This window comes from Vespa mandarinia, chromosome 20 (assembly GCF_050613455.1).
Source record: "Vespa mandarinia isolate Hongniang chromosome 20, ASM5061345v1, whole genome shotgun sequence".
NCBI classification, from domain to species: Eukaryota; Metazoa; Arthropoda; class Insecta; order Hymenoptera; family Vespidae; genus Vespa; species Vespa mandarinia.
Window position 1 is genome coordinate 902267 of NC_140829.1, and position 25234 is coordinate 927500.

The window sequence follows — 25234 nt, forward strand, 5'->3', positions numbered from 1 at the left end:
TTATAAATATCATCATAAATTTGTACTAGTGCATCAGTGTTACCAATCTTGATTCATAAATATCGTCAGAACTTCATTTAAAAGTAAAAAATTATTAAATATTGTTACAAAAGATAATCTACAGGGAATAGTAAACCTCATAAAAAAAAAGAAACTAATGAAAATTTTCTATTTAGATTTTAAATTATTCGTGACTATAAACAAAAGGTACATATTTTGGAAAATCATAATTGTCAAATTATGCGTAAAGGTTATGTTGATTATTAGTTATTCTTTTAAAAATCATTCAACGTGATTATTTTTCCAGAACGTATATAATCGAATCAGATTTTGAGTCGCTGATGAACCAATCGATAAATAAAAAGAATTGTATGAATAACAAAATATAATACTTATGTAATAGTGTGCTCGAATAAAGAGGTGCGTTGAACGAATGATCGACACAGAAAAATTTTATTCCATTTGTATGTAAAGAGTTTCACAAGGATGGGTTTATTAACGGTGTTGAAGAAATTGAAGCAGAAAGAAAAAGAAATGAGAATTCTAATGTTGTTAGTACAACATTATAAATTTATTATATTTTTTAATTAGAAATTAATACTTACATTTTTTAAATGAAAATAATATTTTAGAGGATTGGACAATGCAGGTAAAACCACAGTTCTAAAACGAATAAATGGAGAACCTATTGATACTATATCTCCAACCCTTGGTTTTAATATAAAAACTTTAGAACATCGTGGTTATAAACTGAATGTATGGGATGTGGGTGGACAAAAATCATTACGATCATATTGGAGGAATTATTTTGAATCTACCGATGGACTTATATGGGTAATTGACAGTGCAGATCGTAGAAGATTAGAAGATTGTAAAGTAGAATTGTACAAATTATTGCAAGAAGAAAGATTAGAAGGGGCAAGTCTTTTAATATTTGCCAATAAGCAAGATTTACCTGGAGCGCTATCAGCATCGGACATTGCTGAAATCTTGGAATTACCTAATATAAAAACGCATCACTGGCAGATATATAAATGTTCTGCTGTGACGGGAGAAAATTTAGTGGAGGGTATTAATTGGATTATCAGTGATATTGCAGCTAGAATATTTTATATTGATTAAATTTATCCTTATCCTGTGTTTAATTTATTATAGAAATGCAAATATTGCTCAAAATAAAATCTAGTAAAGTAATTTGCAAAAGAAAAGAAAATATCTACACACACATAAAATAAATTTCTTGTTATTTCATTCACTGGCTCTTTTAATATGCTTTATTAAAAAATTTTCAATATTTTTGTATATTTAATGGCTGTGTGTAATCATTGATACTTTTAGTAATACCCTTCATAGAAGTCATCAATTATGTATTCTTCAACTTCATCTGCCATTTCTTTTGGATCAGGATACTTTATGTGATCATAAATAAAGTAAGATATGTGGTTATAAAATATCAAACATATATATATATATATATATATACGTATAATAATTTATAATGATTATGCAGATTCTTAATTTTGTAAACTGACCTTAACTTCTTCTTTATATTCTCGTTTTACTTCTGGCTTTTCAGGTTCTTCTATTTTGACTAAGTCTTCTTCCTTTTCTTTGCGCGCTTTTGATGGCTTGACTGGAGGAGGTTTTGTATCTGGAAATTCTTCTAAATAGACAGCTTTTAGAAGTCCTTGATCAACAGTTTTTTTTGGTCCAAGGAAAGCCATTATAATTTCTTTAATAAGTGATTTAGATAATTTCAATTTAAATTCGCTCATTAATCTTCTAAATTGCCCTACAATAACATTCATTATAAATTTCATAATATTTTATATATTTTAATATTGTTTTAAAAATATGTACATGTAGATGTATTATAATTTTGTAACTTATACCTCGACTTATTGGTTTATCACTTAAAGATAATACAAAATGTCCAAAGTTTCTTCTAAGTTTCTTTTTTTTTTGTGCCATTGCTTCATAGTTAGCTCTTCTTAATAAAATTTTCATAACATTTGGTCCTATTAATATGTAATTACTTAAAATACCACCTAATACGATTTGTAACCATGGCCTTTCATTTTCTATTATTTCTAATTCCGGTAGAATAGTTTTGTCTGCCCAGACATTTTCTAAATTTAAAAGGCGTAGACCACTTTCTGGCGAATTTTTCGGATCAATCGATGAAATCAAGATAAAAGCACCTTCCGCTTCTAAAGGATTGTTTCCTAGGTATAATTCTTGTAATATGCTATTTCTTGATAGAGATTTCGAAATGTTTGCAGCGTCAAATTTCGTGAACATGTTATCTTCGAATTAAAAAGAAAAAGAAAAAAAAAAAAAAAAAAAAAAAAAACAATTATAATAAAATTTAAATTTAAAGTAACGTCGACGACTCGTATAAATTATCTCACTACTTAGATCCAATATTTTTAGATGCGAAATTCTCAAAACAATTGTTAAATATTTAACGCATTCTGTACCGATCCCGTTCCACGATAAATTTAAACCAATCAATGTACGATTTTTCGTTAATACACTGGTCAAAGCTTTCCAAGTATGCTCATCGAACAACGAATTCCAAGATAAATCCAACCACTTAATCGATCTAGAATTCATTATGAGATAACAAAGATGTTCGGTACAAGTTTTGTTTAAATTGTTATTCGCTAAAAAAAGTTCCTCCAAGCTTTCATTATTTTCTATAGCGAATGCCAATACTTCTAATCCTTTGTCCTCGATGTTGCAAGAATTAAGATTGAGAGTGATCAAGGACGATGTAATCGATATACCATTGCAAAGTTCTTTCGTACCCTCAGGACCAATTCGACACTTAGACAAAATTAAACTGATTATCATGGTACTTTTTTGCATCAATTCACCCAAATAATAACAAGCACTTTTAGTCAACCAATTGTCCTACGAAGTTATCACGTATTACAATATTTAAATAATATGAGCGACTATCAAACGAAATCGTTAAAATACCGTAAGATCTATCGTATGAACGGAATCGTTATTTTTTAGAACATGACAAATTATTTCGATGATACGTGGATCGATGCCGTAATATCGTAAATTGATACAATCCGTATGCAACATATCGTTGATCGTATGTATCACTTTTAAACCTTTCCTCTTTACATGCTCGTCAAATTTATATATGCCATTTTCCTTAAAAATATCTTGAGTATCGACAGTCCATAATGCCGGTCCTGTACCAGGATCATGTGGGATGGAAAAGACAGTATGCAGATTCGATAATATCATTTGCGAATCACTGATATCGATCCCTTTCAAGCAAAGATGAATCGAAGATTCGCTGGGTAAACTTTTCAAAGCATCGTCCACTTCTTCAGGAGTAATCAAAGTTTCCACCGAAACATCGACGTACTTTTCTCGATCGATCTAAAACAAATCCTTAATTTTCTAATTAAATATAATCACTAGTTAAATATTAAATTAAGAAACATAAGCGATTCTATAGTATTACTCGCGACCAATTTAATTAAAGTTACCAAATTTAAGTTACACCGAGTAATTTTGATAAACGCTTCTTCTTCTTCTTCTTCTTCATTTTTTCATCTTCAGTTCTCAATTTATCTCGTTCATCGTAATCATCTAAAATATCGGTATCATCGCTGGAAACATCGGAATACTCATATTCCTCGAATATTTCAATAGCCTCTTCCTCGTACTCCCACGTTTCGTAATCATATTCCTGATCGTAAAGTTTTTTCATTGAGTGTTTCATATATTGCTATAGCATATTCATATTTTCTTATAATTCAATATTTTTTATGACATATATATATATATATATATATATATATATATATATATATATATATATATATATATATAGTATACACACGTACCTGTGTACTGTTCATCTTGACAATTAATTTAGAAATAGCCAAATTATCGAAATTACATGGGTTATAATTTCATCGAATTTATTCAAACTTTATTCAGTTTGGCACGAATATAATGTTGAAATAAACAATCTCCTAACGAAATCATGAATTTCCAATCTGCAGCGAATATCCTTGTAAAGAGATAAGAAAATCGATATTATTTCCGATATATGATAAATGTAAATAACACAATTACTGTCGACCAGTAAAACAGGGGATGTAATATTACCGACTGTATTAACGTTAGCTTCGAAGTTAAAGAAATATTTTATAATATTATATTTGACGTTAACTTTAAAAAGATTATTGATTCCAAAAGAAACAAAATTATATGACAATTTATTTGTTAATTGTTAAAACAAAAGAGGCTTGATGGAAGATGTTCGAGAGGAAGAAGAAAAAAAGAAAAAAAAAAAAAAAAAGCAAGAAAAAAAATCAAAGCATTGACGAAGGATTGTACTTTTTATTGAAACTCTTTATCGTCGTAAACTTATGCGAGAGAAGGGAAATAGAGGATGGAAGAGGGATAGGGAGGAGAGCTTATTTACACAATGTATTCGCTCGTTTCGTTTACTCGGCATCGTCATAGACGAGTGATCGATCACAATTCACAACGCGTGGGTGTATCCCTTATTAACTATCTATCGTCGACCAAAGGCATTAGTTCGAACGATCGTCTCAATTCTTTTTTCTTTCTCTCGGTTCAACGTAAGATCGAATACGATCGATCCTCGAGACCTTTCCGAACGATATAATTCGGCTACCAATTTCAATTTATTAAGAAGAAAGAAATCAGAAAGAATACCCAGTCGATGCAAACTATTGCCCGTGATCTAGGAATAATTAGTGTAGATGAAAGTAGAAATAGAAATAGAGAAATAGAAAATAAAATAATATAATATAAAATAATATATATATATATAATATTTAATATATATATAATATATAATATATTTATTTATATATATATATATATATATATATATATATATATATAAATCGTCGCGGATCTATATGTATATTCCTACGGTGATATAATTTTTCTTCGTAAAAAATAAAGGATTTATTTTATTAAAGGAAAAAAAAAAACAAAGGAAAAAATTTGTCTCTTTTGTGTTAAAAAACTATCGTGTGTCGTATGCCTATCATTGCAGGAGCTTATGCAACGCGTTTACAAACTAATCGACGCTTCGCTCGTCAAATCGCTGGAACGAGATGTATATATATATATAAAAAAAAAAAAAAAAAAAAGAAAAAATATACAAAAAGAATAAAAGAACACGAAACATAAAAAAAAAGACCACAAAAGAAAATTGCACATCTAGATAAAGAGAGTTCTGCTAGGGAGCTCGGCAAAAGAATGGTCCGATCTATGTACTTGTGGATAAAAAAAAAAAAAAAAAAAAGAAAGGGGGAAAGGAATTATTCTATTTACAATTCTTCGCGAAGGCTGACTACGCCGCTCTTTTTTCTTATTAATCGCATATCGAAGTACGAGATTAATCTCGATCACTGCAGTGAATCGAATCGAAAGTACGAGAGACCTACCAGTTTATTCATTTTGACAACTATCTCTATTAGATAACATCGAATATAGAAAAATCACATTTGTGACTTATCGATTAAATTAAAATTAAAAACGCACGTTCGTTTACGCGAGTAAAATTATTTAGAGAGACAGAGAAAGAGAGAGAGAGAGAGAGAAAGAGAGAGAGAGAGAGAGAGAGAGAGAGAGAGAGAGAGAAAGAGAGAGGGAGGAAGAGACATGAAGATAGAGAGAGGAGAGAGAAAGAAAGAGAGAGAAATATAATTAGAATCAGAAGTTCTTTCACTTTTCATCTTTTAGTCGTACTGAAATAGTCAATCGTTAAGTAAAAGCGGCGTATTTACACTAATTGTTCTTGTATTTTCTTTCTTTCTTTTTTTTTTTTTGTTTTTTTTTTTGTTTTTTCTTTTTGTTTACTTCCTTCCTTTTATTATCTTAACCTACATCGATATTTTCTCGAGCGCTTCGAGATGCCGATAGACGTTCGTACTTTACATACCATACTAACTATTAAAGGTATCGCCAAATTCATTGCTTTATCTTGTTTGTTCGTTTGTTTTTTGTTTCTTTTTTTTTCTGCTGGTTGGTTTGTTTATTCTTTTCAACACGGCGCATACACAATATATATATATATATATATATATATATATATATATATATATATATATATACGTTTTTTTCGTTTATGACGATATCATAGTGCTGCGAAATTCGATTCGCTTCCTTCGTGCTCAGCTTTAATTTGAGCTGAAAGTCGAACGAGGATTATAACGAGAGGCTTAACAAAAGAAAAAAGAAAATTAAGGAAAAGAAAAAGAAAAGATACAGAAACATAGAGAGAGATAGAGAGAGAGAGAGAGAGAGAGAGAGAGAGAGAGAGGAAAGTAGAAAACGACCGTGGGAAAGTCGTTCCGTAATAGTATCACAATAATATCGTCCGAAAGGAACGTCCGAAGGTTACACCATTCTAAATACATATATTTCGCAATCGATCTATCGCACGTTATCGGCATATTACACGTATGTATGTATGCATGTTATATTGTAAGTCTTAGGAAAAGATTTCACTGGAGTGAATTTAAGAGACGTTTGGTAAATAATATCCAAACCCCAAGGATTAATAAACGCGTTTCCGGTATCGGTATGTTCGTCGCTTAATAAAGTAATCAGTTTTAATCTAACGATAAAATCGTAAGCAGTACGTGTAAATATACGATTACGTTGTACGTTGTAAGTAACGCATTTTTACGAGGACAAAAGTATTTCCTCATAGCACAAAAAAAATTTTCAAGAACAACATCATCCTTGGACATTTTAATCTCACCCCTGTTAATACGCGTAAGTGTACACATAAATGCATATGTACGTTCAGTTTTATTTTATTTTATTTTATTTTATTCTTCTTCTTCTTCTTCTTCTTCTTCTTCTTCTTCTTCTTCTCTTTTTTTTTCTTTTATTTTTTTTTTGTTTTTTCTCCTTTTTCTCATCGTTTATTTCGACCTTGTGCCTCACCTAATGGATTTGTTTATATGATAACAACGAACGCGTACGATCTCTATTTATTATGCGAGAACAAACAGCGTATCAAAGTTTTAAGATATCAAGTCGTCGTGATTGCCGACACTTGGAAGCGGTGCAGTCACAGCGAAAATTACTAAGTACGAGCTATATACATATGTACAACGATAACAAGAGACAATGTTATCATTATAGTTACTTATAATCGTCGCGATCGCGCTTATTGTCGCATCATGAAGTCATAAGAAAAGGGAACTCTCGAACACGTAGAAAAGGATTAAATACAAATTTTAACAATTTACGATAGATTTCGTTTCTCCTACGTAACTTCACTTGGTGGGTGGGTGGATGGGTTGTGGATGGTTAGGTGGCTGGGAGGTGGGAAGGGTATGGCGGAGTAAGGGGGGTTGCGGGGAAAAGACAAGATACATTTTTTAATTCGTCTTTCGATCGTTGGATCGTTTTTCTTTTTTTTGTTTTCTTTTTCTTTTTTCTTCATTAATTTTTAACGGAATATCAATGAAGTAAAACTTTTTCAACTTGTGCGTCTTTTAACGTAAAAATCTTAACATACCAGTAAAATTTTCTTAGCAACGTATACGTTTTTTTTTTGTTTTCCTTTTTTCCTTTGCATCACCAGCCAGTAAATATATACGGTGGTACAGATGTCTGGTGGTAATTTTTTTTTTCTTTTTTTTTTTTTTTTTTTTTTGAACACAGTTATATGAATCGAGTGAAACCGTAATGAAATTCGAAATCCTTGGTGCGGCAGAAAAGATAGAGGTTAACACTTAAACGTGTACCGTTAACACTTGATGAGGACCCGAGGTCTGACTCGTTCCAGGTTGCTGATGCGAGTACGTTGGTTCCTGTATTCTCGGTTTGGTGTAAGGTTTGTGAGGTCCCTCCTCGTAACTAAAGCTCGCCGTGTTGTTTCTCGTTTCGGCGCTTGGCGGTTTGTAAAGGGGTGGTAAACGATGTCTTCCTTCTTCCGATACCATTTCGAGACTCTCTTCCGTTGTACCGAGAGAACCGAGCGAAGCACCGGACAATGGTCTGACCACGGACACTCGTGGTTCAGGATCTTGATCCTTCAATGGATTTGCGTACCTTCTTAGGTTCTCTTCGTTTTGCAAATTATTCGATTTCTCGTCAAGGTCACTACGATGACGATGCAAGGACGTCTCGCTGCTGGTAGTCGCAGTCAAGCTCGATCGTTGTCTCGCTGTCCTTAGATACCAGAGTCCTCCAAATAGAGCGAGTAAAAGGACGGTTGCAAGAGCACCGCCAAGAACGGCTACGTATCCACCTGCCACGTTGTTGGAATTGGAACTTGGCTCACTGATAAGAGCGGTTTCAACTTTGACCTCTAAAACTGAGGCAAGAGCGAGCGGTCTACCCATAGGACGGCTAAGTGCTTCGCCCAAATCTCTGGCTGCGTCGGCTGCCGTTTCCGAGAAAATTGTAACTTCGACGGTGTCGTTGTCACCGGGCTTAAGATCGCAAAGTAAAACGATCAATTGCGGTCGCCTCGGATCAGCCAGGAGTTTTCTCAATCTACGACAGAGCAACTCGACTGACGTGCCGGACGCTAAAGTGTCTCTTCTCAAAAGTATAGTCAGTCTCGAACACGTTGGCCCTGGTGTCGCTTGACCAGGCCAACAGGAGGGTGGTGCCGGTAATGCCGGTGGTCCTACTCTTCTTCCAGTTTCCACCGGTCGACATTCACCCCAAGCTGGACAGGGCGGCGAGAGACAACTTTCTCCCGGGCTTGGAACGCATACCTCGTGCGCCAGACAGGACGTACCGTTCAAGCAGTTACCCTGACCGCACCAGACGTTACTACATCGATTCTTTCCGCTTCGACACTCGCAAATGTTGCAGTCGTCTTCCCAACTCGCTGCCACGCATCCTGGACCGCCGGCCGTGCGAATCTCGCAACGAATACCGGTCCTGCCTGCGGAACGGACAAAAAGAAGATGTAAGAACCCACCAGACGAGTTTGTATCGTAAAGTACGAGCAGCCCTCGAATGAAAACTGGTCTGAATTATGAACAGGATCGATGTTCTTTCTCCTCTCTCCCTCTACCCCTCCCCTCTCTCTGTCTCTCTTTCTCTCCTCCCTCCCCCCTTTCTATCTTTCTTTCTTTCTTTCTTTCTTTCTTTCTTTTAAAACGTCGATCTTATTTATCAAGCGCGTAATTCAATATTCTTTCTTATAACGTTACTTTTATTAATGTAAGAATCGTACGTGTTATACATACCCGGTGGACAAACGCAAGAATAACTGGCGATTCCATCGACGCAGGTCGCTCCGGCGGTGCAGGGATCGCTCGCGCACTCGTTCACGTTTATACGACAATCTGGCCCGGTAAAGCCTGGTGCACATTCGCATCTGAACCAATTCACTCCGTCGACGCATTTACCACCATTTAGGCAAGGCAACGGTTGACAATCGTCGACGTCACGAAGACAATTTGGCCCTTCGAAACCCTCGCGGCAAACGCATCTGTAATTTCCGTCGGCCGTATTAACGCAAGTTGCTCCGTTCTCGCAGGGATTACTGGCACACGCTGGAGATGCTATGTGACAGGCTGCACCCTCCCAGCTAGGTGGACAGTGACACGTGAAGCCATCCCCGCGATCTTGACAAGTTCCTCCGTGACGACAAGTACCAGGCTCACAATGGCCACCTCGAAGGGCACAAGTTTTTCCCTTCCAACCGTTTCGGCAAATGCACGTAAAGTCGGCGACCCCGTCGACGCATGTGCCATTGTTACGGCAAGGTGACGCCATACATTCGTCTACGTCTGCAAATGTACATTTTCTCGTATTAATGCCGAAACTCGAATTAATTAATTTCTTTAAAATCGTTCGTTAAAATTATACGAAATCGAAGATGATGTTTCTTAATTTAGTATGCTAACCTTGATCGCACAAATCTCCGCTCCAACCTTCCCTGCAGATACATTGAAATGAATTTATCAGATCAACGCAGGTACCACCGTTTAAACACGGATTGCCACGACAGTCGTTGATATTCTCGTGACAATGTACCCCGGTATATCCGGGGTCGCAGATGCATTTGTCACCGCTACATCTTCCTCTGCCACCGCAAGGCGTTCCCTCGCTACCGCAACCTAATTGATCGTCCGCATTCTCGCCGAACTGAGGATTCTGTGAGGCTGACTCGCTACAATTTTTTCCCTGCCATTGTTCAGGACAGTGACAATAATAATCGGTTTGTGTGTTGAAACATGGCGCTGAATTTCTACAGGGATTTGGACTGCAATGATCGCGATCGATCTCGCACTGGTAACCGGTGAAACCAACAGGACAGACGCATTCATAAGCATTTACCAGGTCCCTGCACTCTCCGCCATTTTGACATGGCTTCGAGGCACATTCGTCGATGTCGACGTCACAATCCTTGCCGGAATAACCAGCCGTGCAACTACAATGATAATCGTTAACGAGATCGATGCACAATGCACCGTGCTGACATTGTCCGACACAATCATTGATGTTCTTCGTGCAGTTCTTGCCATTAAAGCCGCTTCGACACCGACATCTAAAATTTGTCATTCGTTTTATTACTTAACTCTACGTAAGTAATAAATGATTTAACTTTTTTTTATACGAAATTTTACATAGTTCGTCTTTTTAAATTGTTTTTCACTAAATGATTAATCTTGAAAATATTTCAATATAATTTAAATTTGGAGATGGATTTTAGCAATGAAACGGATGGATATAGTGGACTTACCTATAATCACCGGCAAGATTAACGCAACTGATCGAATTCTTGCAAGGTGATTCCTTGAGCGCACATTCGTCGACGTCGAATTGACAAAGAGAACCTTGCCAGGCAGGTGGACAGTTACAAACAAAGCCATTTCTACCGTCGACGCAGGTACCACCGTTTTGACAAGGTTGCGAGGCACACTCGTCGATGTCGGTCGCACACAAAGGCCCCGTAAAACCAGGCGCGCACTCACAATGAGCGCTTTCACCTAATTCGATGCAGGTCGCTCCATTGGCGCACGGACTCGAGGCGCAAGGATTGTCGACCTTCTCGCAGGTCGGCCCGGAGAATCCTTCGGGGCATGTACATCTATACTGATCCGGCGCCGTATTTTCGCACGTGCCACTGTTCTGACAAGGCTCGTGCGTCCCGCAATAATTTAGATCTTGGTCGCAGAGTATGCCACCCCAATTCGTGTCGCATATACACTGCCAACTCGAGCCATTGCAATAGCCATGCTTGCATCCGGGATATGGTGTACACTGATCGCAAAGATCACCTCGCCAACCATGTCTGCACTTGCATTCGCCACTTACGTTGCAATGACCGTGAACCGGATGACAACCCTCTTTACAGACAGCTAAAATCAATGTTTTAATTTTCTTATATTAAAAGTACACAATACGTAGATAAATCTTATTTAAAATGCATCACGGGTGTATACAAAAGGACGTTATTCTTTGATATCTCTACGCATTTCCACCGACTTTCCAAACTTAATTTCATGCGATTACGGTATCTCCTATCTACAGGAACGGTAATTTTGTTCCTCTTGAAAGTCGACGAAGACAGCACGAAGTATCGCTTTATAGTCGGGCAACTCAATTAGCCGAGGGGACGGAAAGACGGATGAGAAGCGACAGAGAGAAGGATTATCTCCCTTGGACGTGAAACGAAAACTCATGGCGAGGCAACACGCGAGTACGTATATACACTTTCGACCCTTTTCCTGAGAGAACATCGAAGACAAGAGATGAGGACGACGAAGACGACGAGGACTTTACCGTTACGTCACGCGCTTCAAATATACCCGCACGCTCTTTCTCGCGTAAAAGCATCATATAAGTACATATATATATATATATATATATATATATATATATATATATACATACATACATACATACATGCATATACATATATATATATATATAAAAAACATGGACATAGAAATGTATGCTCCTTTTGCATACGTTCGCGAGAGTATAATATAGCCAAGCTTGTATATATGTAGAAGAAACATACGTAGATACATAGGAATATACCTGCTCTTTCGCAGCATCTCTAATGATTAATAGTCCTGGCCTCTCTCGTCCTCACGAACGACGGACATTTACGGATATTTATACGACTGCATCGGGATACTCTCGAGGTACTAAATGACGGCACGTCATCGTACCTCCCTCTCTTCTCTTTCTATGATCAAGCACAGCAAGGCCTCTTTTACTTCACTAGCGGCCGATGCTCGATTGGACTCGATCGGAAACGCGTTTGCGTACCACTAAGCAATCCTATCTCGAGCCAATCAAGCCACGTTTCATCTTCGAGAGCTTTTACGCCGTTAGACGTTTCCTCCTCCAAGAAAAAGTCAAAGAGAGAGAGAGAGAGATAGATAGAAGGAACAGTACATTTTCTCGTAGCTCGGAAACTATAAATCTAGTCGATGATGCTTGAAGGAAGCTCTTGGTGGTTGATTGATTCACATAAGTCGACGCCGCGTCGGTTAAATTAACTCGCGATTTACGCTCTCCATTTCCTTCCCTTCGGGCTACAACTACTTCCTTCGTTTGGTCAGAGTTTTTCCGATCGATCGTTACAACTAAGAATTTAGAAAAATTCTCTCGGGGGAAGTCGTATATTCTATCGATTAAAAAGCAATTACGGAAAAGCTTTGATAATATAAACTGTATTACGTCGTACATAGTTTTACAAATAATCAACGATTTTCTGCTTTGATAACCATGGAATATGGAAAGCAACAGGTGGCAATAAACATTTATACTGGCAGTAAGGCATTTAAATAGGTAACGCTTGAATATATCGTTGGTTGCTCGTTAGAACAACGTATCATAATATTTTTCTTGGTTTATCCGATTCGAAATGATATAAATATAATAAGAAATATGGAAAAAAAAAAAAAAAAACAAGGAATGTTTCTTTTTTAAGTCAATCAAATTTAATACGTATAAAACGAACTAAATGATATTTCACATACCGTGGGGATATAAAGTTAAGATCATGAAAAGATCAAGATTTTTCTTTGGTTAAATTTCAATGATCGTTTAGGAACACTCTTAGATGTATTAATGCGTATCTCGTCACGAGAAGTTTCCGTGTAGTTTCTAAGAGTCGAGAGCGTGCCGAACGAACGACGATGTTATCACGGAAAAGATTTGACTTCTCTCACAAGCCGCCGTGGCACGTTACGGCCGGGTTCGTGCATAGAGCTCGTGTGAAGAGGATGCACGAGTGAAATTCTCCTATTGACCTTTCACAGTGCGACAAAAATGTCAGAGCCAGTTCTCCCTCTCTCTCTCTCCCTCTCTTTCTCTCTCTTTCTCCTATACATTACCACCGAACAACAACTCGACGTCTCACGAGTACACGATTTCTATCCGATAGATCCTAATTGGGTTTCATCGATCTTTATTTTTCTTTTTCTTTTCCTTTTTCTTTTTCCCTCTTTCAAACTCGAAAGTAGAGCGCGCGTTCAAAAGAAATTATTTAATTCCTTCTTAAATCCTCAAATTGAATCTCTCTCCTTGACATGGAAGGAGAAAGATTCGATATATCATATCTCTGCGTAATCATCTCTAAGAGTAATTTCTTTTATTTATTTATTTATTTTTTTTTTTTCATTTTTCTTCTTTTTTCTTTTTCTTCTTTCTTTTCTGCCGAAAGAATATGAACTTGGAATTAATTTCCTTAAATTATATCGAACGTAATCGATCGAAAATAGACGATATTTTAATAAATCATTTTCAGAAATGAATCCGCGTTTAATGCCCATCGATTTTAGCGTCTAGAAAGAAATACATATACATAGGAGTAATAATTTTCTCGTGGAACGGTACTGTGGTTTGGTCTCACAAGGTCGCGGAATGAATATGAATATGGATTGGAATAAGGGTGAGAGAGTGAGAAAGAGAAAGAGAGAGAGAAAGCGCGCGCGCGCGAGAGAAAGAGAGAGAGAGAGAGAGAGAGAAAGAGAGAGAAAGAGAGAAAGAGAGAGAAAGAGAGAGAAGAGAAGAGAGATGGGATGTGACACTGCGACCCGGTGAGTCGCAATCACAGTGAGACGGAAGTAACGATTAAGCAGCGAAGAAAGAGCTGTTATATATTAGCCTGGCGCTCCATTGTGCGAGCCAAGACCTGGCGTGATGTCGCTACCTTTGTAAGATCGTACGACATGCGTCTAACGTCCGCCCATTGAGGCACGCTTCGAGATAATTCGTATGTTTTACGATCCGCAAGGGGCCGTGCCTCTTGATCTCAACCCACGTTTTCTTCTTGCTCTCTTTTTTTCTCTCTCTCACTCTCTCTGTCTCTCTCTCTGTCTCTGTCTCTTTCTCCCTCTCTCTTTTTCTCTCTTTCGCAAGGTGTTCCTTCCAGAGTTAGACCGAGTTCGTCTTTCTGTTATTTCTCTTTCTTTCTCTCTCTCTCTCTCTCTCTCTCTCTCTCTCTCTCTCTCTCTCTCTTTTACGGGATCAGAGTCGGTCATTAGAAACCAGGAATCGCATTTTGAAGACGTACACGTGACACTTGGCATTGTCACGTCGCGAAAGTTTCTCCTGTCATTTGTGATTCGAACCCATGGAAATTGTCAAACGAGCTCGTACGAACACTTGTGTTAAAAAAAAAAAAAGATTACTGATTTTCCAAGATCTCATTAGCTGAACTTACAGATCTAAATGGACTCGGTTGATTATTAGAAAAATTTTGAATCTTAGAAAAAGTTTTGTCTTCGATTATTTCATTATTTTTTCCCTCCCCTTTCTTTTGTACTGCTTTTCCCCTTCTCCAAAAAAGTTAAAGATATATATATATATATATATATATATATACGAACGAATGTACAGTTGAATTTGTTATTATGATATCGCAATTTTATAAACTTTAATCATCATGATAATTCTTATGATAATCAATAGTTCGCATTGAGAAAGAACAGAATTATTTTTTAATTAGGAAAGGAAAAAATAAAAAGAAGAAGAAAGTACAGGTAAGAATTGAAATTGCAATGATATCTCGCTCACCTATCTCGCAATCGGAACCTTTCCAACCTTGTATGCAGACTTTATCGCCGTTCTCGTCGCAGGTGTAATGACCGAATATGTCGTTTCTCGGCCGGCAGAACTTGGTACACGTCGCGTTGTAGTAATGATCCGCACATTGGACGCGCACGCGATAAGCCAAATGAGCATTTCTACCCTGATGATTGAGAGTGTGCCACGTTGGGCCAGGCAGGACGATTCCGCTGTAGCTCGCTTCCTCGATGACGCCGGCGCTCGCCTCGTCTCTCGCTTGTAGAATCAGCGTAAATTGCCTCTGTAAAGGAAATCGTTGTCGTCGATAAATCTTTCGAGTTGACGTGATGGTAAATCTAGGTAGGAATTTTAAAATACATAAAAAAAAAAAAAAGAAAAAAAAAGAGAGAGAGAAAAGAAGAAAAGACATCGAAAGATATTTATCAAAGATAAGTATTAATGATCCCTGAACTTTGCTCGATGATAAAAGACGAAGTAATATTCCACAATAAAATAATAATAATAATAATAATAATAATAATAATAATAATAATAATAATAATAATATATATAAAAATAAAGTATGGCAAATAATACGACGCATCTGTCTTCGCCCGAAGGAGGAGAAAAAAAGAAAAATAAGACCTTCTAATTTCTCTAATCGACTCATTCCCGAAGGCAGACACCTAAATTGCTACCGCCCGAAGTAAATTGGGTCCTAAAAGACGAACCTATCTTCTTCCACGAGTCGAACTAGCAACAGGTGGTACGTTTATCGTTTAAAAATTGGATAGAAATCAGGATAAGGGAGACGGAATCGAAGGATTCTTTCTCTCGTTTATTCCTTTGGAAATTGGCTTTGCAACGACCAGACGAGCGCTCCGTATACTTTCTAATCCATGCTGACTATGAGAGTCCCGAACGTTCTTGCTCGTCAGGGAAGAGGATGAGCCATGAAAAGAAAGAGAGAAAGGGAGAGAGAATAAGAGATGCTAATCGAGAAGATTCTTCGAGACATACAATGCGAGAACCTCTGAAGAACTTTGACCGACTGACGATGTCGATGCTCGGAAGTACTCTCTGATCCCACTTTCCAAACAGACTCGATTCGCGACTTTCCTCACAGCTGGTGTGCTGCGTGAACGCGTCACATATATAAATGTGTATATATATATATATATATATATATATATATGTGTACGTGTATATATATTCCGACGTATCGAAATCATAATCCCTGACGTCACTTTCGTCTAGAGAGGCTCGTTTTAAAAGCGGAAAAGAAGGTATAGTTTGATGAGGACGTCAGTTAACCCTTGCCCAGCTCGAATATAATTCCCCGAGGAGAAACGGGTTCCCTAATGTAAGTGGAACCTTTTGACGCTCGGGCTTTTGCAAATTTATACGTCGCTTCCTGACCTTTGAGGATCATTATTACATTACGTTATATAGTCCGGAGCAAGCCAATTGGTCTAGCAGTCAACCATAACTGTCATCGCCCTGTCTCTTTTTCTTTATCGAGATTCTCAAGAGTAACTGAAATGGGAGACACCAAAGGGTATAAAATCCTTTACGCGCTTTATTCGATTTATCGATATATAAAGAATATCTCGATAAGGTGATAAACGACGTGTCGAGATAAATATATTGAGAAGAAGCATCGTCCATTTTCTCTCTCTCTCTCTTTCTCTCTGCATCGCACTGCGGGAGATCACCGGGTGAGTATCGTCGAACGACTGTTAATCAGAGTAATTACGGTAGCGGTTAGAGCGAGATATCGTTACGTCATTCCCCCGATCAAACGACTTTCCTCCTTTCTACCTTCTTCTTCGTTCGTATGTATGCGTATGTGTTTTATATGTAACAATACACATCCACAATATATACACACACATATATATATACATATATATATATATTTATATATACTACATACAAGTATATATCGATAGTTAGACCTCAACCCACCCCTTTGTCCTTCTTATATCTCGCTCGTTGCATCTTGCTCTGGCATAGCAGCGGCGAATCCTGATTGGTAGGCACCAATCAAGGGCCGAGCGTGAGTGACGGTCGGCTAATGCAATAAATAAATTCCAATCGCTCTTCTCCGCCACGGAAGACGGGCCTATCTTCTACCGAGCGAACGGGTTCCGATCTCTCTCGCAAGGAGATTCGAACATCGAGAAGGAGAGAGAGAGAGAGATAGGAAGGGACAGAGGTAATGAAAAAGAAAGAGAGAGAGAGAGAGAGCATGAGAGAGAAGGTCGATGGTAGAAAGCTGGAAGTGTTCCTGATGGAACCGGTCCCGTGAAATAAAAGAAGAAGGAAAAACCTACGTGCACCCTGCGTCGGTGCGCGTCACGCACTCACGCGTGTCGTTAATGAACGCGAAGGCAGGCAGACAATGAGGTGAGTCAAGTTAAAATCGAGTGGACGGTCAAATTTTCTTGTAATTTTTTTTCCCTTCTCTTTCTTTCGTTCCTCCCTTCCTTCCTTTTTTCCTTCATTTTTTTTTGTCTTCTTTCCTTTTTCTTCTTTTTTCGTATTACCTATCGACGATACGTCGTCGCAAATAAAAAAAAGCGGCCGTAATCGTTCCTAGAGAATGAATTTTCTTGTTTTTTTTTAATCTTCCTTTTCTCATTCTCAAATAATTTTACACATATTATACATGACGTATTAAGGATAATATATGGCAATGAGAATAAAGAGAGCACGATATGAGCTCATTGTAATTTATAATAGATATGGGTTATTATTATCAGTATCGTTTTATTTCCGTACGAAGAAATTTTTTAATTTCAATATTATAAATACGGTAGCGAAAATATTCTAAGAACAAGATGTAAGTATGTGCTTTTTCACACGTTTCCATATTTAAGGATGTAAAGAGGATCGTTAGATCCGTCTCGGTTGGTGTTCTTTAAATGGCGACTTCGCGGCGATAAATCCTAAAGAATTTCATAAATTCCGATATAATCCCTGGGCACGCGGGGCATCGTGAATACGCTTAAGAATTTCCGCGCCTTTCGAAGGATTCACATATAACACGAGAAGGTGCTTTCTAGGTAATAATCTCAGGCACCTACTCTCTCTCTCTCTCTCTCTCTATCTCTCTATCTCTTTTCCTTTCTCTCTCCACACCCTTTCTCCCTCTCTGTCTCTTTCTCTCTCTCTCTCTCTCTCTCTCTCTCTCTCTCTCTCTCTCTCTTTCTCAAGGGAATAATTATATGTGCATATATTCGTAAGTCATGTACGCAGGACGAGTAGAAGAGGGAACTGGTTTGGCTATCGTCGAACCAATCGCCATAAACTACAGAATTCGAGAAGCTCCTTTGATATGCAAAACGTAGGTCTCTCATCGATATACGACAATGTTACTACTATCTTCAGGACGGATTTATTTTCTGTTTCCTTCTCTTTTTTATTTTATTTTATTTTTTCTTTTCTTCTCCTTTTTTCTTTTCTTCTTCTTTTTTTTTTTTTTTTTTTTTTTGTTGTTATCGTTCTTTTACGTTTCTTTTTTTGTCTCCCTTTCTTTTTTATTGATTCTTTTTCTTTTTTCTTCTTAGCTCTTTTTGTTTTCTTTTTCTTTTTTTTTTTTTTATCTTTTTTTTTTCACGAAGGAACTCGTTACTTCTTCGGAATACTCTTCTTCTTCTTCTTCTTCTTCTTTCTTAGCGATCGTGACCAAACTACCGAAGTATGGAATAATGCCTCGAACAATTTCTCCCGTGAATCGAAAACATTTAAATCGAGCGACAAACTGTTCGAAGTGTATTTCGAAAATGATACTTATCTACGTACATACGTATTTCTTTTTATTACAAGTTCGAGTGACTTTTGACAGGTGAGGACTCTCTCCTTCTTTCTCTATCTCTCTCTTCTCTCTCTCTCTCTCTCTCTCTCTCTCTCTCTCTCTCTCTCTCTCTCTCTCGTTTTACCAATCATCGTGCCAATACGTAACGATATATATCGTGAGACTTTCGACGTCGTTGATCCGACGTAACGCTCGTGTACGGAATATTTCTTTTGTATCTTCGATGCCAACTTGGCAAGAATTACAGACGATTCTCTTACTTTTACGAAGCAAACCTTGTCTTCATAGGAATTGGAGAAAACGTTACCCTTTTTTATATGCAATACGATCGATCGAATGAATTTGAACAAACGACGATGGACAATAATAATGACAACGAGGTCCGTTCGAAAATGATAATGACGATGATGATGATAATGATGATGATGATGATGATGATTCGAGTAGCATTGTCTTCTCGAGCACAAAGAAGACATTGTCGACTCGTATTCGAACGCAAACTCTCTTTCTCTATATCTCTCTCCTTCTCTCTCCTTCTCTCTATTTCTATCTCTCTCTCGTACCTAGAGCAGATGAGCGCTAATTGGTGTTAATTGGTGGCTCGCTCGGGGCTCCGGCTTTCCCACGCCCGCGACTTTCATGCTCGCTTTTTTTTCCTTACACTTCGTGTACATATATAAATACATACATATATATATATATATATATATATATATATATATACATATATTCTAATTCGTCGTTGGTCGGTCGGTCGGTCGAACGACGAGTTCTCTCTAGTCAAAAGAACGTTCTTTTGTACTGTCTGTCTGTTTCTCTCTATCTCTCTCTCTCTCTCTCTCTCTTTCTCGTCTTCGTCCGGACGATTCTCTTTGTCAAGAGGTCCCGCGTCTTCTTGTTCCTCTCCACTTCCATTCTGATGGTTACATTGTACGATTTAAATGGGCTGAGGTAGCGCTTTAAAAAAAGCTTCCGATATTGTTGCCAGATGTATTTTATACTCGGCCAGTTTTTGCCGAGAGAAAGAAAGACAGAAAGAAAGAAAGAAAGAAAGAAAGAAAGAAAGAAAGAAAGAAAGAAAGGAAGGAAGAAAGAAGAGATCGAGAGAGAGAGAGAGAAAGAGAGAGAGAGATAGTAAGAGAAAAAGAGAGAGAAAGATCTTTTCGAATAAAACGTCATCCGTAGAACAAGATGAATCATCGAATTACGAGAGATTATCCTAGCGTTGTGTTGGGATTAGACGTTTAGTTTGTTCTCTGACAGTCCCGCTAAAATTAGAATCGTTTTATATATCCTTCCCTTCGACTATCGCGTTAAGAATTTAGCAAAACTATCGTCGAACGACTAATAAAAATAATATCAATGAAATAAAGAGTAGTCAATGAAATTGTCAAACGAGATTCGATAAAGTTTAGTATATGTGATTTTTACATACACACATATATATATATATATATATATATATATATATATGTACATATGTGTGTATAGTTACGTACGAGACACGAAGACGACAATCATCGTGGATCTAGGAATTTGCGTGGGTGTTCTTGCTTGGAAATTGCTTTCACGACTTGCGGCCGTTGCTAGCTCGCGAATTTTCCCTTTCACCATAGAAGTCGTAACATTCGCGAGTACGAGGGAAAGAGATAGAAATTGAAAATTGATGCTCGTAGATCAGGGGAAAGTAACCTCTTCATTTCTTTTTCTTTTACATAGTGTCAATTAGAACCATGAAATTTCTCTATACAGGTATATAAATATATTTCATTCACTTTAATCAATTTTTTCCTCTACGGATAATTTTCAATCTTCTCTCTATATCTAAGGAGTATTAAAGGAAGAAGTATTATATGTATCTATGAGAACTTCCATTGGCAGAAAACCGTAGTCAGCTGTTCGGAGTCCCTCGATATCGCGTAACAGTGTCAATTACCGAGGACTACGGTGTGACGACAGGGTCAGGGTGAGATATATATCTAGCTTTTGATTTTTTGCGAGGAGTCTAGCTTTCCATTGCATTCAGTGTATCCGGTGCGAGCAACAGCTAACGGAGCACCGTGGAAAGGTCGATTTGCAGTCTAAAATGCTCGACGGAAGCAGGAGATACGCGAAGCACGTAGCGCGTATGCTTACTATACTTTTCCCTCTCTCTCTCTCTCCCTCTCTCTCTCTCTCTCTCTCTCTCTTTTTTCTTTCTTACTCTATCTAACTACATCTACATTCACTAGCACCTACGTATCTATTATATATACACCTACGTATACCTATGTGTCTCGACCTAGCAATCGTTCTCTCTTCTTCTTCTTCTTCTTCGACGTCGACGACGACGACGACGACAACGAACGACAACGACTACGACTACAAACGGCAATGACAACGAGACGACGACAGCAACGACGACGACGACGACGACGACGACGACGACGACGACGACGACAACAACAACAACGACGACGACTGTGATCGTCGTGCGTGCATGGACGAGCGCAGGTTACTTACGTACGCCGAATAGGCCTCGTCTCCTTCTTCTTCTCTCTCTCTCTTTCTCTTTCTCTCTCTCTCTCTCTCTCTTTCTCTCTCTCTCTCTCTCTCTCTCTATGTCAGCCTCGACGTGTCTTAGGTTTCGCGGAAAAGATCGAACGAGCCGTACGTGAGGACGCGTACAAAGTAGCGGCCGAGTCAGTCAGCGGGTACGCTCTCGCACGCAGCTAGTCTACTCTCATCCAAGTGGATCCAAGTTGGAAACCTTGAATGAGAGTAGTCGTTTTCTTTCGATTCCTTATTCGTCGTTGTTCTCGTCGTCGTCGTCGTCGTCTTCGTCGTCGCCGTCGTCGTTGTCGTTCCTCCATGTCGACCAAACGAAACTCTTAGCAATTACGTTTCTCCTACTTAAAAGCTACGTTCCCACGCACCTATTTCGATTCGTCAGGCGTAGTCTCTCGATCGACTACAACTACTACTACTACTATTATTACTACTACTACTACTACTATTCTGCTATTGCTACTACATATTATTAGTTATTCCACTTTCATAATCTTCTTTCAAACTGATTTATTTTCATCTTAGTGTTTTTAATTTGATTTGATTTAATTTAATTTAATGTTATTTTTCTTATTTCTTATTCTTTTCTTTCTTTCTTTCTTTCTTTCTTTCTTGTTTTTTTCTTTTTCTTTTTTTTCTTTACTTTTTATAATTTTACTGACCGGTTCGATCCATATTAAAATTTCTATCGTATCGCGTTGAACGTATTTGAGATCGTTTCGCATTTCGATATCGATAACGAAGAATGTTTTTTTCCTTTATATATTTGACTCGAAAGAATTTCTCACCGAACAAGACGAAATATTTTGTGATAACGATCGAAATAATCGAGAGTCGCCATATTTCTTGAATAAAATTAGGATAAGAAGACGAGGAGGCTACCTTCTTCTTATTATTTTTTATTTCCTCTCCTTTAATTAATTCGAATCGTTAAATCGAGTTTCAAGCGCAATGCTAACGGGTCCGATAAATTTTCAAACAATATCCAGGTAATGTAAAACCCTTGAAAAAGAAGTATGCACGAATGAGCTTCTCCCACTTCTTTTGGTTTTGTTCTCCTGAAAATTCCGTGGAACCTCTGACACTACAGTAGTAAGGGAGCTGCAAGCACATTTCTCTCTCTCTCTCTCTCTCTCTTTCTTTCTCTTTCTCTTTCCTGCTCCAGTCTTCGGAAGGTGCACGGCGGAAATCTTCGTTCTGGAATCCGCTTCTCGTCCTCGCTTCCCAATTAGCCAGGTAGCTAATAAATCTCGCGGCGTACCCAGAACCTCAGAAAGCCCGTAAGGGGTTGAAGAAGGACGACGCGAGAAATCGGAGAGAGAGAGAGAGAGAGAGAGAGAGAGAGAGAGAGAGAGAGAGAGAGAGGAAAAGATCTCGAGCAATGGGAGGAGAGATCGAGTTCGAGAAGAGATATCCACTATTCACGAGAGGGTGTACAAGGCCAAGTCGAGAACGTCTTTCTGTACGATGTCGCGGCTCTTCTCCTTCGTCCGAACGCAGAGAAAAGAGGGGAAGAAGAAGAAGAAGAAGAAGAAGAAGAAGAAGAAGAAGAAGAATAAAAGAATCGCTATCCTCTCTCTCTCTTTCTCTCTTTCTCCTTTTCTTCCTTAGCTTGACGATGTTAGTGTTGGTCGCAGTTACCTGCATAAAACGAGAGCCAACGGACTCAACGTGGCATTCCTCGTATTAAATGCCCGGGACACTATCCGGGCCCCGATTTACACGCGTGCGTTTGTAAGCCTGTGTAAGGTGAGTGTATGAGTTTCGAGAAAACGTGGATCGAGAAGAAGAGTGAGAGAGGAGATAGGGGAGTTTGGTATGCGCTGCGCGCAGCGGGTTCACACACGATCGGACCAAACGGATCTCAACGAGGGCCTCACGGCCTTCCTCCACCATTCTAACCGAGCAGAACGACTACGACGACGATGACGACGACGACGACGACGACGACGATTTCTCCCTACCACGAGAGCTAAAGTATTGCCCAAATCGTACCAACTTAACTTCTTTTTCTTTTTCTTCTTCTCCATTCCCTTTGCTCTTCACATTTTCATTTCATTTATTTTTCTTTCGTTCCTCTCTACTTTCCTTTCCCTTTCCTATTCTTTCTTTTCTTTTTCTTTTCTTCTTTTTTTTCTTTTCCCTCGTTTAATTACACCATTCTACTACTACACTTGTATACGCGCTATATAACCACGAAAGAAAGTGAGATCGCACGTATTAAATGAAAAGTAATGAAAATGAAGGTTAGCCATTAACGACACCGTAAATTAAATAAATCGTAAGTTGAACATAACGAAAAATAATGAGAATAAAATTGAATTATATGTTCTATCAACGAATCCTTATTTTATATAGTTAGTATTGCGAATAGAGCACGGATGATAGAAGAATGAGAAAAATTCGTCACGGTTTTAATCTTTCACGAGAAAATGGTATTTATTACATACATATGCATTTACATATGAATGTATGTAGATATGTATATAGATATATCGACAAGATATTCTTTTCCATTGCGAATCCAGTTCTCCCTTGAAAACAGAGACGTTAAACGACTTTGGAACTTTGTTACGATCCCGCTCGTAACTTTTATGGCGACGACGTCTCGTCCTCGTCTTGGGGCCACATACTCAAAAGAATACGTATGTACGCTTTTTTAGGAAACTCGATGGTAAGAAATGACCGATTAAATATTTTTCTCCCTTTTCCCTATCTGTCGATTTGACGAATTTAACTTAATTAGAATTAAATAAGCGAATCGTTAAGTAATAAAAATGATAAAAAAGAAACGTTGCCTCCTTCTCCTCCTATACTTTTTTTTCTTTTTTTCATTTTCATTTGCATTTTCTTCATTCTCTTTCATTGTCATTTGCGATCCTAAGAAAGACGGTCAGCTTAGCACGGCCCTGAAAAGTATGCAGAAGAGAGGATCGTTCTCCAAGACATACAACCTATACACCTGTTGGGATCCCTGACTCATTCTGACTCCCTGCCGGGCCTGAGACATGCTTCTAGGCGGAGAACTCTCTTTCTCTCTTTATCCCTCCCTCCCTCACTCTCTCTCTCTCTCTCTCTCTCTCTCTCTCTCTCTCTCTCTTTCTCTTTCTCTCTCACTCTTTCTTGCTTTTTTATATCCGATACTTCGCGATGAACATCATTTAGATGTCTACCGTTTATCATTCTCCGTGACTATTATCAAAAGCGTTATTATCGGAATTAATCACGGATCCAATAGTAGAGAGAAGATTAACAGAGAGCTGTACCGTTCCGTTTTCCATCTCAATTTAATAACGCGAGACCGCCGTTTCGTTTGCCTTTCGTAATTACTTAAAATCATTCCGTGTTATTATTAAAAGCCATATATAAAGCGGCTGCAAACGAATCGTAGAAATATTTCCTTGAACTTCGTACGTATTCATCTCGAAAAATATAACTAAAGAAAAGAAAAGAAAAAAAAAAAGAAGAAACAAAGAAAGAACTATCGAACCAATCAGTCGTCACCAATCAGAACAAATACAAAATGAATATATATATATATATATATATATATATATATATATTTACACACATATTTTTGTTGTTTTTATTCGTTAATATAATATCTATATTCGTACATCTCGATTTCATAAAGAATCAAATAACCAATCAAACCAGTTTTTAATGACTTTTAGAAGAATTTATTCTTAAATTAAATATGCATTTCTATACTTTGGAATTAACGATTCGTGGATACACGTACGAAGGGAAAGATCTTTCGAAAGACTTTTCAAGAGATTTTTCTTAAAAAAAAAAAAAAAAAAAAAAAAAAGAAGAAAAGAAAAAAGGAAAAAAAAA

At 37.7% G+C, this 25234-nt stretch overlaps 3 protein-coding genes and 1 long non-coding RNA gene across 5 annotated transcripts in view; 1 reads left to right on the forward strand and 3 right to left on the reverse strand.

Annotated features, from left to right (window-relative positions):
• Positions 1-47: 47 nt before the first annotated feature.
• Positions 48-1941, forward strand: Arl2 (ADP ribosylation factor-like 2). Its single transcript, XM_035881265.2, has 4 exons — positions 48-207; positions 308-551; positions 633-1430; positions 1577-1941. The coding sequence occupies exons 2-3, from the start codon at positions 487-489 to the stop codon at positions 1120-1122; spliced, it is 555 nt and encodes a 184-aa protein (XP_035737158.1). The 5' UTR covers positions 48-207; positions 308-486; the 3' UTR covers positions 1123-1430; positions 1577-1941.
• On the reverse strand, positions 1335-3273 carry LOC118448240 (uncharacterized). The gene is made up of 5 exons (XM_035881266.2): positions 2986-3273; positions 2412-2916; positions 1893-2306; positions 1539-1792; positions 1335-1409 (listed from the first exon to the last, which is right to left on the reverse strand). Exons 1-5 carry the CDS (start codon positions 3265-3267, stop codon positions 1335-1337), a joined length of 1530 nt encoding a protein of 509 aa, XP_035737159.2. The 5' UTR covers positions 3268-3273.
• LOC146872338 (uncharacterized) lies at positions 3265-4001 on the reverse strand. 2 transcript variants are annotated; one of them, XR_014983397.1, is made up of 3 exons: positions 3876-4001; positions 3516-3718; positions 3265-3405 (listed from the first exon to the last, which is right to left on the reverse strand). It is a non-coding gene; the product is annotated as an uncharacterized LOC146872338 (long non-coding RNA). The 2 variants fall into 2 exon arrangements; XR_014983398.1 differs by having other exon boundaries at positions 3287-3417.
• A 3559-nt stretch (positions 4002-7560) lies between these two features.
• Positions 7561-25234, reverse strand: part of Ser (protein serrate) — a 44072-nt gene continuing 26398 nt past the window's right edge. Inside the window, exons 3-7 of the mRNA XM_035881263.2 lie at positions 15040-15331; positions 10745-11363; positions 9906-10549; positions 9243-9788; positions 7561-8935 (exon numbers count right to left, since the gene is read on the reverse strand). Of these exons, the coding sequence (XP_035737156.1) occupies positions 7770-8935; positions 9243-9788; positions 9906-10549; positions 10745-11363; positions 15040-15331 (3267 nt within the window). The 3' untranslated portion in view covers positions 7561-7769. The remainder of the gene's footprint in view (positions 8936-9242; positions 9789-9905; positions 10550-10744; positions 11364-15039; positions 15332-25234) is intronic.